Here is an 11,262-nt window from a genome sequence, read left to right as displayed (position 1 = left end):
AAAGTTCTGGCTTTTTTTGCGAATTGTACCGACTAGGGCCGACATCTTCCTCTTTAGAAGCTCCTCCACCAGTCCATAGGAGGTGAAAAAATTGTCGCAGGTCACAGTGTTCCCCCTAGGAGCCCCTCCGTCGACCCTATTTCCTTGGTTCACCTCCCCAGGACTTCCAGGAGACTTCCCCGTGTATATTTGCAACTTCCATGCATAGTATGTGGTGACGTCACAGGTGATCCCAATCTTTATGCCATGCTTGGCAGGCTTCTGGGTATGTACTGGCGAAATCCGCATCTGCCTTTGAAAGGGACGAGCTGCTCATCCACACAGACATCCTGACCTGGGTTTGAACAGCAGGGGAAGGCGATGTGTCCACTTCTCCCAAACGGTCTGAAATGCAGCTAGCTTGTCGTGCATGTAACGTGCAGGTCGTGTCATCCTGTCATTGAACCTCCGGGTGGAACTTAGAAGTTTGAATTTACGGTGGGACACAGTGGTTCGGAAAATGGAACGTTCGTTTTCCACATCCCACAGGCTTCTTGTCGATTCATTTCGGGACATGTACACGCCGGCCAGAATCAGCAGCCCGATCTATGCCTGAGTGTCTGTGGAATTGAAATCAATCCAATCTGTCACAAAACACCTCCCCTGTAAATTGGTGTTCTCCAGAAGAATCTGAATGATTTCTTTGGTGATGAAGTGCAAAGTTGTGATGCGGGCATATTGTGTGGGACATACCCTTGGCAGTTTTGTAGTGCTGTGCCTCAGTGTGAGTGGAAGACCAGAGAATCTGCCCATTTTTTCAATTCCACTGAGGATCTGCTGTCTTTTCTGTGTTCTCCCTCTCAGTGCTGGCATCAAAGAAACAAGAGCTATCAGAGTCAGACTCCAATGCAAACTCGACTTCATCCTCTGAAGTCAACTCTTCATCCTTACTTTCATGTGTATCTGGGTGCTCACTGTTGGTGGGCACAACTAGCTCCAGAGCTTACCTTGCTATGAAACGTCTCTTCATCTTGCAAACTATGAAATGACAAGGTCCTCAAGCACATATTTATAGGTTTGGCTGTGAGAGCACAACTAAAATGTACCAGACAAAACAATCATCATTTTCTCGTGTTGAAAACAATAACTAGGTGTTGAGGGGCTTCTGAACATCTAAATCAAGCTCACCTTTTATCTTTGTACAAAAGAAACAACAACTGAAAATGTGCAAACAAGTAATAAGAAATGTTTTTAAATAAAAAATTATTCATAAGCTCAGTAACTTTTTGAGCTTAATCAGTTTTCAAATGGCAGGGTCTGTGACTACCAAGGATATGACTCATTTACATGGGGTGGGATTTGTGATTTCCAGTACAATATAATTTATTTATTTCAAACTGTTCACACACACGCGCACACACACACACACACATATAATTTTCAGTACACGCATACAAACCACACTCTGACATCCATACCAACACACCCACAATTATAGCTTCATAATGTATCTAATTGGCTAATATGCATAAGCCGAAAACAGCAGAAAAAGACAATGAAGTGATGATTTGCTTTATATGCCAAATCTGGAAAAAATGGCACGATCTGGTAAAAAATATTAAAAATGTAAATTTTGAAGCCACCATAATGAAAGCCTGTTAACCAAGATTGCATAATTTTATAGTTATGGCAATTGGATTAAAAATAGCAGTTTTAATGGGTTTCAACGGGGCCATTTTTGTCCAAAAGATGCTAAGTGGGAGTATTTTGTGTTTAATAGTCAGACCGTTTAATAAGAAGATATGTTATAAAGACAGTTCACTTCATGTATACACAGCAGGAGCCATCTTAGAAAATAGTCTCGATAAGTCGATCTCCGAACGCCGTTCATACAGTTCCGAAGTTCGCAGAACTTTATACAGTTCAGCTCACTCAGCACGACGTTCGTGGTTTGACTTATCGAGACTATTTTCTAAGATGGCTCCTGTCTGTATACACGAAGTGAACTGTCTTTATAACGTATCTTCTCATTAAACGGTCTGTACACTTACAAAGTTCTCAATGCTTCGTTTTGCATGTATGGACCCTCATTATGTTACTGCGTTTGTGTGGGGCTATTTTGAGCCTTGTTAGTGGTATAAACTAGCGATTTCTTTTTACTTAGTCAATGCCCCCAGTACTAGCATTATACGCTAAACAGTTTTTAGAGATAAAACTCTTTACATTCGATTATCATGAAAACAAATCTCAGAGAACGGTTGACTAGGTACCGATGTTTTATTAGACGAAAGGTTCATTGTTCGCTTCAGTTCTTCTTTAGCACACGTGTGGTTTTGTATACAAATTTTGGTTCACTTGCAAAAAGAGCAGTGTGAAAGCGAACCGTACCAAAAAAAAATTTGGTCCGGACCAAAGCAAGTGAACTATCGGACTTTCCTGGTGTGAATACACCCTAAGAGTTGTGCATGCGCAAGTGACAAGATAAAATTAGGAGCCTTAATGTTCTTCTTGGTTAGTAATGTTTTTTGTCACAGCACAGATCAATAGATGCCATTTCTGGCTAGTGTATTTCAAATAGTTGACTCATAAGCACTGACATTTATTGATGCAAGAGTGGCTTGCAGTTACTTCGATGTTGTTCCCCTGTGTTTTGTAAATTTTTGGAAGAGTCATCATTTGCTTTTGGAGAAATTTTGGATGATCAGCCACTTCTAGGAAGGCTTGCTACTGTGCCAAGTTTTTTTTTTCTTTTTCTATTTTTTACATTTGGAGAAAATGGCTCCACTATGGTTCTTTGGAGTCCAAAAGCCTTTAAAATAGCTTTGTAACCCTTCACAGACTGATGTATTTCAATTACCCTCTTCCTCATCATTTCTGATTTTTTTTTTCCACCTTTGGCAATGTTTGTAATTATTGCCTCACAATCTCAAAATGTGTATCAGTGTATAGTGCAGTGTCATCTGTAAACTGCAGGAGCTTGACAGAAATGTGCTATATAAAATATATATATTTTGCAATTATTATACACTGTCCTCAAGTCCACACATTTTAAAACAAGGTTAAAACATAGAACACTACAGCTTTAAAAGGACACTGCTGCACAGAAGAAACTGGACATATCATAAGTCAGTTTCTCATTTGTTTTTGTTCAGTCTGACGAGAGAAACTGAAGAATCAGGATAGACACCAAGTCCACCATAGAGGGGTTCAGTGAATGTGGTGTTGAATGTGTGTAAGTGTGTGAGAGTGTGTGTGTCAGAAACGCTGTAAAAGGACAAAGTGCCAGCTGACCAGTCCATATATACTCCTACTCTATTAGAGGAAGGTGAGGGGCGAGGTATGTAAGTGTTCTTATTGTTGTGCCAGGCACTAAATCTGTCATAGGAGTAGTCCAGACTCCAAGACTTCTCGTTGCATCCAAACACACAGTCATCATTTTCGCCTTTTCTGCTGATTCCTTTATATGCTACTGATATAAAAGCACCCTTCCCACTCAATTCAGCCTCCCAGTAACAGCGTCCAGTTAGACACTCCTTACACAGAACCTGAGAACATCTATCAAATCTCTCTGAATGATCAGGATATGGTTGGTTTTCTTTTTTATATGTCACCTTTGTGTTCTCTTCAGACAAGAAGAAACGAGTATCTGCTGTGTTTGGATCCAGTGTGAGATCACAGGCATCTGAACACAAGAACAGCAATTAGAACCTAAAACTACATGTGGATGGGTGTCTGTAAAAAAGAAAGAAATAAGGAGTACCTACATTTCTGCAGCCCTGGTGTGATTCTAAGGTGATCATTGTAGTCCAGACTAAAGGAACACACATAAAAGAAAGAAATGGGTTATGATTAGTTAATGGGCTTTATGCACAGCTGGACTACTTCCTGAATTTCAGCCAGCTCCTTGTTTCCTGTCTGCCATTATTGGGCAAAATTGATTAATTTTAGGTGTGTCTGATTATTGTTGCCGTGACTACTGAGGTCAAGCACACCTGAATTAATCAATGTGTCCAATAATGGCAGACAGGAAACAAGGAGCTGGCTGAAATTCAGGAAGTAGTGAAGCTGTGCATAAAGCCAATTGAGTCTATCCATCCATCCATCCACACATGCAAACATTTTGCAGAGATATTGCTAGTTTGGAAAACTGCATAAAAAAGCAAGAGCAGACTTACAGGGTTAGTTCACACAAAAATTAAAATTATGTAATTTATGACTCGCCCTCATGTCGGTCCAAGCCCGTAAGACCTCCGAAAAAATTCTAACTAACCCACTGATGTCACATGAACTACTTTGGTGATGTCTTTATTTCCTTTCTAGATAAGGGCAGTATATTGTGTGTATATTTTCAATGGAGGGACAGAAAACTCTCGGACTAAATCTAAAATATCTGAAACTGTGTTCCGAAGATGAATGGAGGTCTTACGAGCTTGGAAAGACATTAATGACATACTTTTCATTTTTGGGTGAACTAACCCCCTACATTTCATATGGCTTTGTAACTATTGTGACTAATATGTGACCCTGCCTGTGCAAACCTAAAGTCATGTTTTTGTGATTCACTGTTTTTTTTTTTTTTTTACATAAAATCATCCTACACAATGTAAAGAACATTCTTTGAAATATATAACCTTGATATTTAATTTTTTTGAGTAAGTCAAAGATGTCAAAGATTTGCTGAATTTCAGGCTCAGAAAATCATGTTTTTGAGAAACTCCAATCTTAAAAAAAGCTTACCTTTATAACAGCAAAACATTTGATCCATAATTATTCTGCATATATGTGCAAGCTGATATTATGCCATTTTCAGTGATATGTATAACACATTTATGAGAAAATTCTTTAAGTTTTGTAAAACAGGCTTATTTATTATGATGCACATGTCAAGAAAGCTAAAAGCATAAAAATATTTAAACGAATGGGGGACCACAAGTGCTTGATTGTAGGAACAATTATCAAGTCAATTCAGTGGAATGATTTGTATAACTTTATTAGTCATATAACTGACGTCTTGGGACGTATTTTGACCATACGTCAACATCCGCCGTTTTAGGGTACCCTTTAATGTCAGTTACATGACGATCCTGGGACGTCATACAACTGACACTTTACCTTTAACATCAGTTAGGTGACGGGGTAGGTTTAGGGGTAGGTTTAGGTCTGGGGTAGGGTTAGGATCCCATAACGTCATCTATGTGTCTTATGTGGCATGTGTCTTATCCACTGCGCCATCACCACCCCCACCCCATCTCATTTGTTAACCTTTACATTAACAGAAATAAACACTTATGGCCTATTTTTGTCATTTTTATGGCTATGACTACTTTGACACTCTTTAACTTATAATTAGATTCTAGCCAGGGTTTCACAGGCAGGGCACATGTGTCTACCATTGTCCTTATACTGTAAATTATTTCATTTATGTTTAACATACTTGAGCTTTTCCAGTGTGCAAATTGGATCTTTCAGTCTCTCAGAGAGTAACTTGACTCCTAATTGTCCAGGGTGATTGTAGCTCAGATCCAGCTCTTTCAGTTGTGAAGTTGACGTCAGAGCTGAAGCCAGATAACTACATCCGACCTCTGTCACCATACAGCCAGATAATCTACAAAACCAAATTAATTTGATTTTGAATTAAGCAGCAACATTTGGGACACAGTCCAAAAAATAAAGTTTGTTAATACTTTTAATTACCTCAGTATCTCCAGGGGACAGTTTGTAGTCTTCAGTGCATCAGAGATCAGCTTCACTCCTGAATCACGTAGGTCATTGTTACTCAGGTCCAGCACTCTTAGGAGGGACTTCGAAGATTGCAGAGCTGAAGTTACGTTTTCACAGCATTGACTAGTGATGTTGGAGTAGGTTAGACTGAAAGACAGAAAAAAATCATATTCCTGACTATGGAACTCTGGAATTTTATTGATATTTAAAGTATAATTAATAATATGATATTTACAATAATTAGAGTTGCTTACTGTATTTGTTAGTGTTTCTTTACTACTATTTCTTAAACACATAGTTTATGATGCAACCTGTTGGTCAGTATTCATGGGATTTTTTTTATTGCTTTATCCATCATGTTCAATATTAGCCAATTTTAGATTTTCTTTTTCTTTTTTGTGTAAACTTCACACGAATGCAAATTTGAGGACTGCTCATTTTACTTAAAGAAATATTTTTTGTGCAAATATTGTTATTATCTGTCTTGTTATTGTATTGATTTCCACATATAACTAATTAACTGACAAGCTTGGAACAAATGCACAAGGTTGCTAGCCCACACATGAAACAAATATCAAAGGCATATTGGAATGTTCAGATCAGATGAAGAAGGACAACGTGAAAAGCTTTCTGTGTGTGCGTCTCGACTTTGTCATTTGCTGGCTTTTGCCTTTTTGATTTCTCTTTACAAACACTAGTGTTCTAAGTTAAACTAAGATCCAGGTCATTCCATGATCCCCATCCCAAAGCCTCTACAGAAGTGTTTACAAATGGTTGCCTGGTAGCACATCAACAGTACATATTTTATTGTCTTTCTGATTTGGCACAAAGCACACATTTTATTGTCTTTCTGATTTGGCACATCCACTTCAGGAGCCCATTCTTCGTACATCTTCATACTCGGCTTTCTGGATTTTACTGTTGACATTTGACATAATCGAAAAGTCTGTTCCATAAAACAGGTTAACCAAATAAGGTTTTGTTTTTGACCATAAGGTTTGTTTTTTGACCTCCTCGCTCTTGAAGTTAACCATGGAATTGGAAACTTTTCCGCCATCACTCTTGTACTGCGCGAAACTTCAGCCGTCTCATCGAAAACCGACAAAGTACTGAAAAAAAAACAGGGCTTACACAACCAAACCAATAGATGGAATGATACACAGGTGATACAACTAATTAGTCAATGAAAAACCTTCGAAACCAATGAACTCAGACAAAGGAAACTGATATAGAAACAGTAAACACCATCTAAAAGTCTAATTCAAGCAAATACAGGGCAAACATAACCCTGCACAGCACTGTCGTATTTGAGAAGATTAAAGGATTTTAAGTGCACCTTATAGTGCAGAAAATATGGTAATTGAAACGCGTATGTACAGCGTGCGTCTTCCTCTGCTTGTAAACAGAAAGTTTTGCACTTCCAGCTATAACAGCATGTCATCTTATACGGTAGGGGGCGGTAATACTAGCGGTGAGCAGCCGGTAACAAGAAGTAGTCGAAGAAGAACGTCCTCATCTCAGTTCTCGCGCATGCGTTCTGGAAATCTCTTCAATTCTCGTCTCAAGGCCCATAAGGAAGTAATGGAATAGTTGAATAAAGTCGTTATTTATGCTTTTTTTCCGCATAAAAAGTATTCTCGTCGCTTGATAAACTTATAATTGAGCCGCTGTAGGCACATGGAATATTTCAACCTTTTCTTTAATGACTTTATGGGCCGTCAAGTGCTAGTCCCTTAGGAAGTCTCTGTAGCAGTGATCCAGCTCTCAAATTTAATAAAAAATATCTTCATTTGTGTTCCGAAGATGAACGAAGGTCTTACGGGGTTGGTACAGCATGGGGGTGAGTAATTAATGACTTAATTTTCATTTTTGGGTGAACTAACCCTTTAAACTAACTTGAAACTAACTACTTCAACACAGCCGGTTTAGCCCCGGCCACCGATTCCGCATAGCTAAGTAGCATAGATGCCTACCTTGTGATGGCAAACCGGATCGACCTACCGAGCAATAAAAAATATTGTGCAGTGCCTGGTTGTGGAAGACAGTCGCTGCATTCCAATAGTACTGCAAAACTTTATTTTTCATGACGTTCCAGCTGATGAGGGTAAAACCGTCTGACAAAACCCTGTTTCACTGAGGATTGTTTTGTAAACAAGACTGGATTTGCAGACAGATATAAGAGTAAAGAACAACAGTGCTGTGCCATCTATATTGGATCTGACAGGAATGGCGCAACACACGGATTCTGGGTCGAACATGTATGGGCGAATCATTGCGGTAGGTTACCATTTTGGACGTTAAAACAATTTTCCCTACGTACACTGACGAGGTGAGTTGAAACTCATTATAATATGTAAAACTGTTATCCACTCACAGCAGTGGGCGTTTACTTCCAAGTCTTCAGTGTGAGACGCCCATAAAAACCGACCGTTTCTGAGATGGGCTCAAAACTAGGGTAGAAAATAGCCTATTATTTATTCATTTTGATGTTTTTGAATGCAAAAACCAAGCGAACGTCATAAGTTCACCTCAGACAACAATATGTTAAAATTTAAAAAGCCAGTTCAAACCCCTTTAAACATCCAAATGATTTCTAAATGGATTTATTAAGTTGAAAAAGTTGCCAAGTGCTGCTTTAATTTCTAACAAAGCCTAATTTTAAAATGTTGTCAATCTGTTCATTCCTTTTGGTTTGCCTTGTTGGGGTCTAAACAATTTTTCAATTCTGTGACACATTGTATAAAGCTCTATAAGGTTTCAAGAGTACCCTTAAAGTAAGAAAAACTAGTGCTGATAAGTTAATATTAATAAGTTAGTTTAAAGTGTCAGGGTTATGTCTTGTTTGCCCTGTATTTGCTTGAATTATACTTTTAGATGGTGTTTACTGTTTCTAGATCAGTTTCCTTTGACTGAGTTAATTGGTTTCGAAGGTTTTTCATTGACTAATTAGTTGAATCATCTGTGTATCATTCCATCTATTGGTTTGGTTGTGTAAGCCCTGTTTTTTTTTCAGTACTTTGTCGGTTTTCGATGCGTTATGTTTGCTTGATCCGTTCATATTTTATAATTCCCGGAGTTCTTTTTTTTAAACTCAACTAAAACTGTTGCGTTTAGATTAGGAACTTTTACTCATAATTTGGTCGCAAACAACAGTGACATTAAGTTGAAATTAAGGGTTTATTATCTTAATGGATCTGTGGCAACTGGACTCTGAACCACAACACCAGAATTTAGGTGTTCAAACCCTGCCTCATCTAGTCTTACAATTGTGCCTTTGCTGATTTAAATTCAGCAGTGCTGCTAGCAGATACATTTGAAAATAATTAAACCTTTCAGGGAGGGTTAGGTCTCCCTACAGGCTCTTGGTAATATAAAATGAACACTCACAAAGCTTTTTTGCAATTCATCACAGCTGGTATCAGTCGTCTTCTACCCTCCTCTGATGTGTTGTACTTTTTCAGGTCCAGCTCATCCAGCACCCGCTCTGACATCTGAAGCATGTAAGCGATTGATGAGCATTGAGCAGGAGAGAGTTTCTCTGAGTGTGTATCTGATGTCAGAAAATTCTGAATCTCCTTGCACAGAGACAGATCTTTCATTTCCAGCAGACAGAGGAACAGATTGATGGTTCTTTCCGTGGAGAGATTGTTGTTCTTAATTGCATTTTTAATATACAGTGAAGTTTTCTTGATGCTCTCTGAGCTGTTCTCTGTGTGTGTCAGAAGATCATGTAAGATTCTCTGATTGGACTCCAGTGAGATGCCCAGCAGGAAACGCAGGAAAAGATCCAATTGTCCATTTTCTCTCTCTCGAACCTTTATGAATACACGTGTATGCAAATTATGTAGTGAATCAAAAAGTGCTTCTCTCGGGCTACATAAATAGCAGTAAACCACATAAAAAGCAGCAAGAAACTCTTGAAAGCTGAGATGAATAAAGGAATAGACTTTGCTCTGATGGACCACAGATTCCTCCTTAAAGATCTCAGTACATATCCCAGAACACACTGAAGCATCAGTGACATCTATACCACTTTCTTTCAGGTCCTCCTCATAGAACATCACATTGCCCTTCATCAGCTGTTTGAAAGCCACTTCAGCAAGTTTCACAATCAATTCTCGGCTGGAATACAGGGGTTTCTCTCGATCACTCCCTTCATATTTCTGACTCGCATGGATCTGAATGAGCAAGAAGTGGATGTACATTTCAGTCAGAGTTTGAGGGATTTCTGCACTCAGTTCTTCTTTCAGGAGCTTTTGAAGCACGGTGGATGAGATCCAGCAGAAGACGGGTATGTGGCACATGATGTGGAGGCTTCTTGTGCTTCTGATATGTGAGATGATTCTACTGGCTTTTTGGTCATCACTGATTCTCTTCCTGAAATATTCCTCCTTCTGTGGCTCATTGAATCCCTGAATTTCTGTCAGACGGTTGATGTATTTGGAAGGGATCTGACTGGCTGCTGCTGGTCTTGAGGTGATCCAGATGAGAGCAGATGGAAGCAACTCTCCTTTCATGAGCTTTGACATCAACACACCCACTGATAAAATCTCAGTCACATCAGAAACTTTCTCACTGTCCGATAACGTCAGTGGAATTCTGTTTTCATCCAGACCATCAAGGATGAACACAACTTTACACTCATCATACATCTTTGAGTCCAGATCTTTAAGTTCAGGATGAAAGTCCAGCAGAAGTCTGTGAAGAGTGTACTGCTCATCTTTAATGAAGTTCAGCTCTCGAAATGGAAGCACAAGCATGAAATCAACATCCTGATTGGCTTTACCTTCTGCCCAGTCCAGAATGAACTTCTGCACAGACACAGTTTTTCCAATTCCTGCTATGCCTTTAGTAAGAACGGTTTTGATTTTCTCTTTCTCCTCACATCCTGGTTCAGATGAGGCTTTGAAGATGTCACTGCAGTTGATTGGAATGTCTGTTTGTGCTGGTTTTCCGTCTGTTTTCTCCATGTGTAAAACCTCATGTTCTTCGTTCACCCCTTTACTCTCTCCCTGTAACATGTAGAGCTGTGTGTAGATTCTGTTCAGGGGGGTTCGATTCTCTTGCAGTTTGATTCCTTCAGATAAGCTCTCATACTTGTTCTTCATGATGGTTTTGTGTTGGAATTTCACTTTCTGAAGAACATCATTTGATTTGTGAGAATCCTGCTGCAGATCTCCAGTCTCCTCAATCAGGGCTTGTTCCATGACGGGGCATGTTCTAGATCTGTTTCTGTCTGAGTAGCAGCTGAAACACAGTTTGCTTAATCCCTCCAAATGGACTGCATCTGTCAGAACTTGCTTACAGTCTCCACATCTGGACTGACACTGGATTAGATCTTCCCCACTGCAGAAACCCAGGAAAATGATTTTACACAATTGTTGTATGCAATCCAAAAATGGTAACACTTTAATGACTATAGTGTAATAAAGTACTGTAGTTCAAGTGCCCCTTTATTATTATGTTTTTTTTGAATATTCCCTTTCATTGCATTGTGTAATATAGCTGTGCATGTAAACGTTCTGAAAAGTTAAATAAAAGTTCATGTCTCTCAAAAGAAAG

At 39.0% G+C, this 11,262-nt stretch overlaps 1 protein-coding gene across 1 annotated transcript; it reads right to left on the bottom strand.

Moving 5' to 3' along the window:
• Window positions 1-3,000: 3,000 nt before the first annotated feature.
• Window positions 3,001-11,036, bottom strand: LOC148977478 (NLR family CARD domain-containing protein 3-like). The gene is made up of 5 exons (XM_089134711.1): window positions 9,088-11,036; window positions 5,674-5,847; window positions 5,414-5,584; window positions 3,744-3,790; window positions 3,001-3,661 (listed from the first exon to the last, which is right to left on the bottom strand). The coding sequence occupies exons 1-5, from the start codon at window positions 10,905-10,907 to the stop codon at window positions 3,114-3,116; spliced, it is 2,760 nt and encodes a 919-aa protein (XP_088990837.1). The 5' UTR covers window positions 10,908-11,036; the 3' UTR covers window positions 3,001-3,113.
• Window positions 11,037-11,262: the final 226 nt, after the last annotated feature.

The sequence above is a fragment of the Pimephales promelas genome, chromosome 9 (genome assembly GCF_988280905.1).
Source record: "Pimephales promelas chromosome 9, fPimPro1.hap1.1, whole genome shotgun sequence".
NCBI lineage: Eukaryota > Metazoa > Chordata > Actinopteri > Cypriniformes > Leuciscidae > Pimephales > Pimephales promelas.
This window is presented reverse-complemented; position numbering and strand designations above follow the sequence as displayed.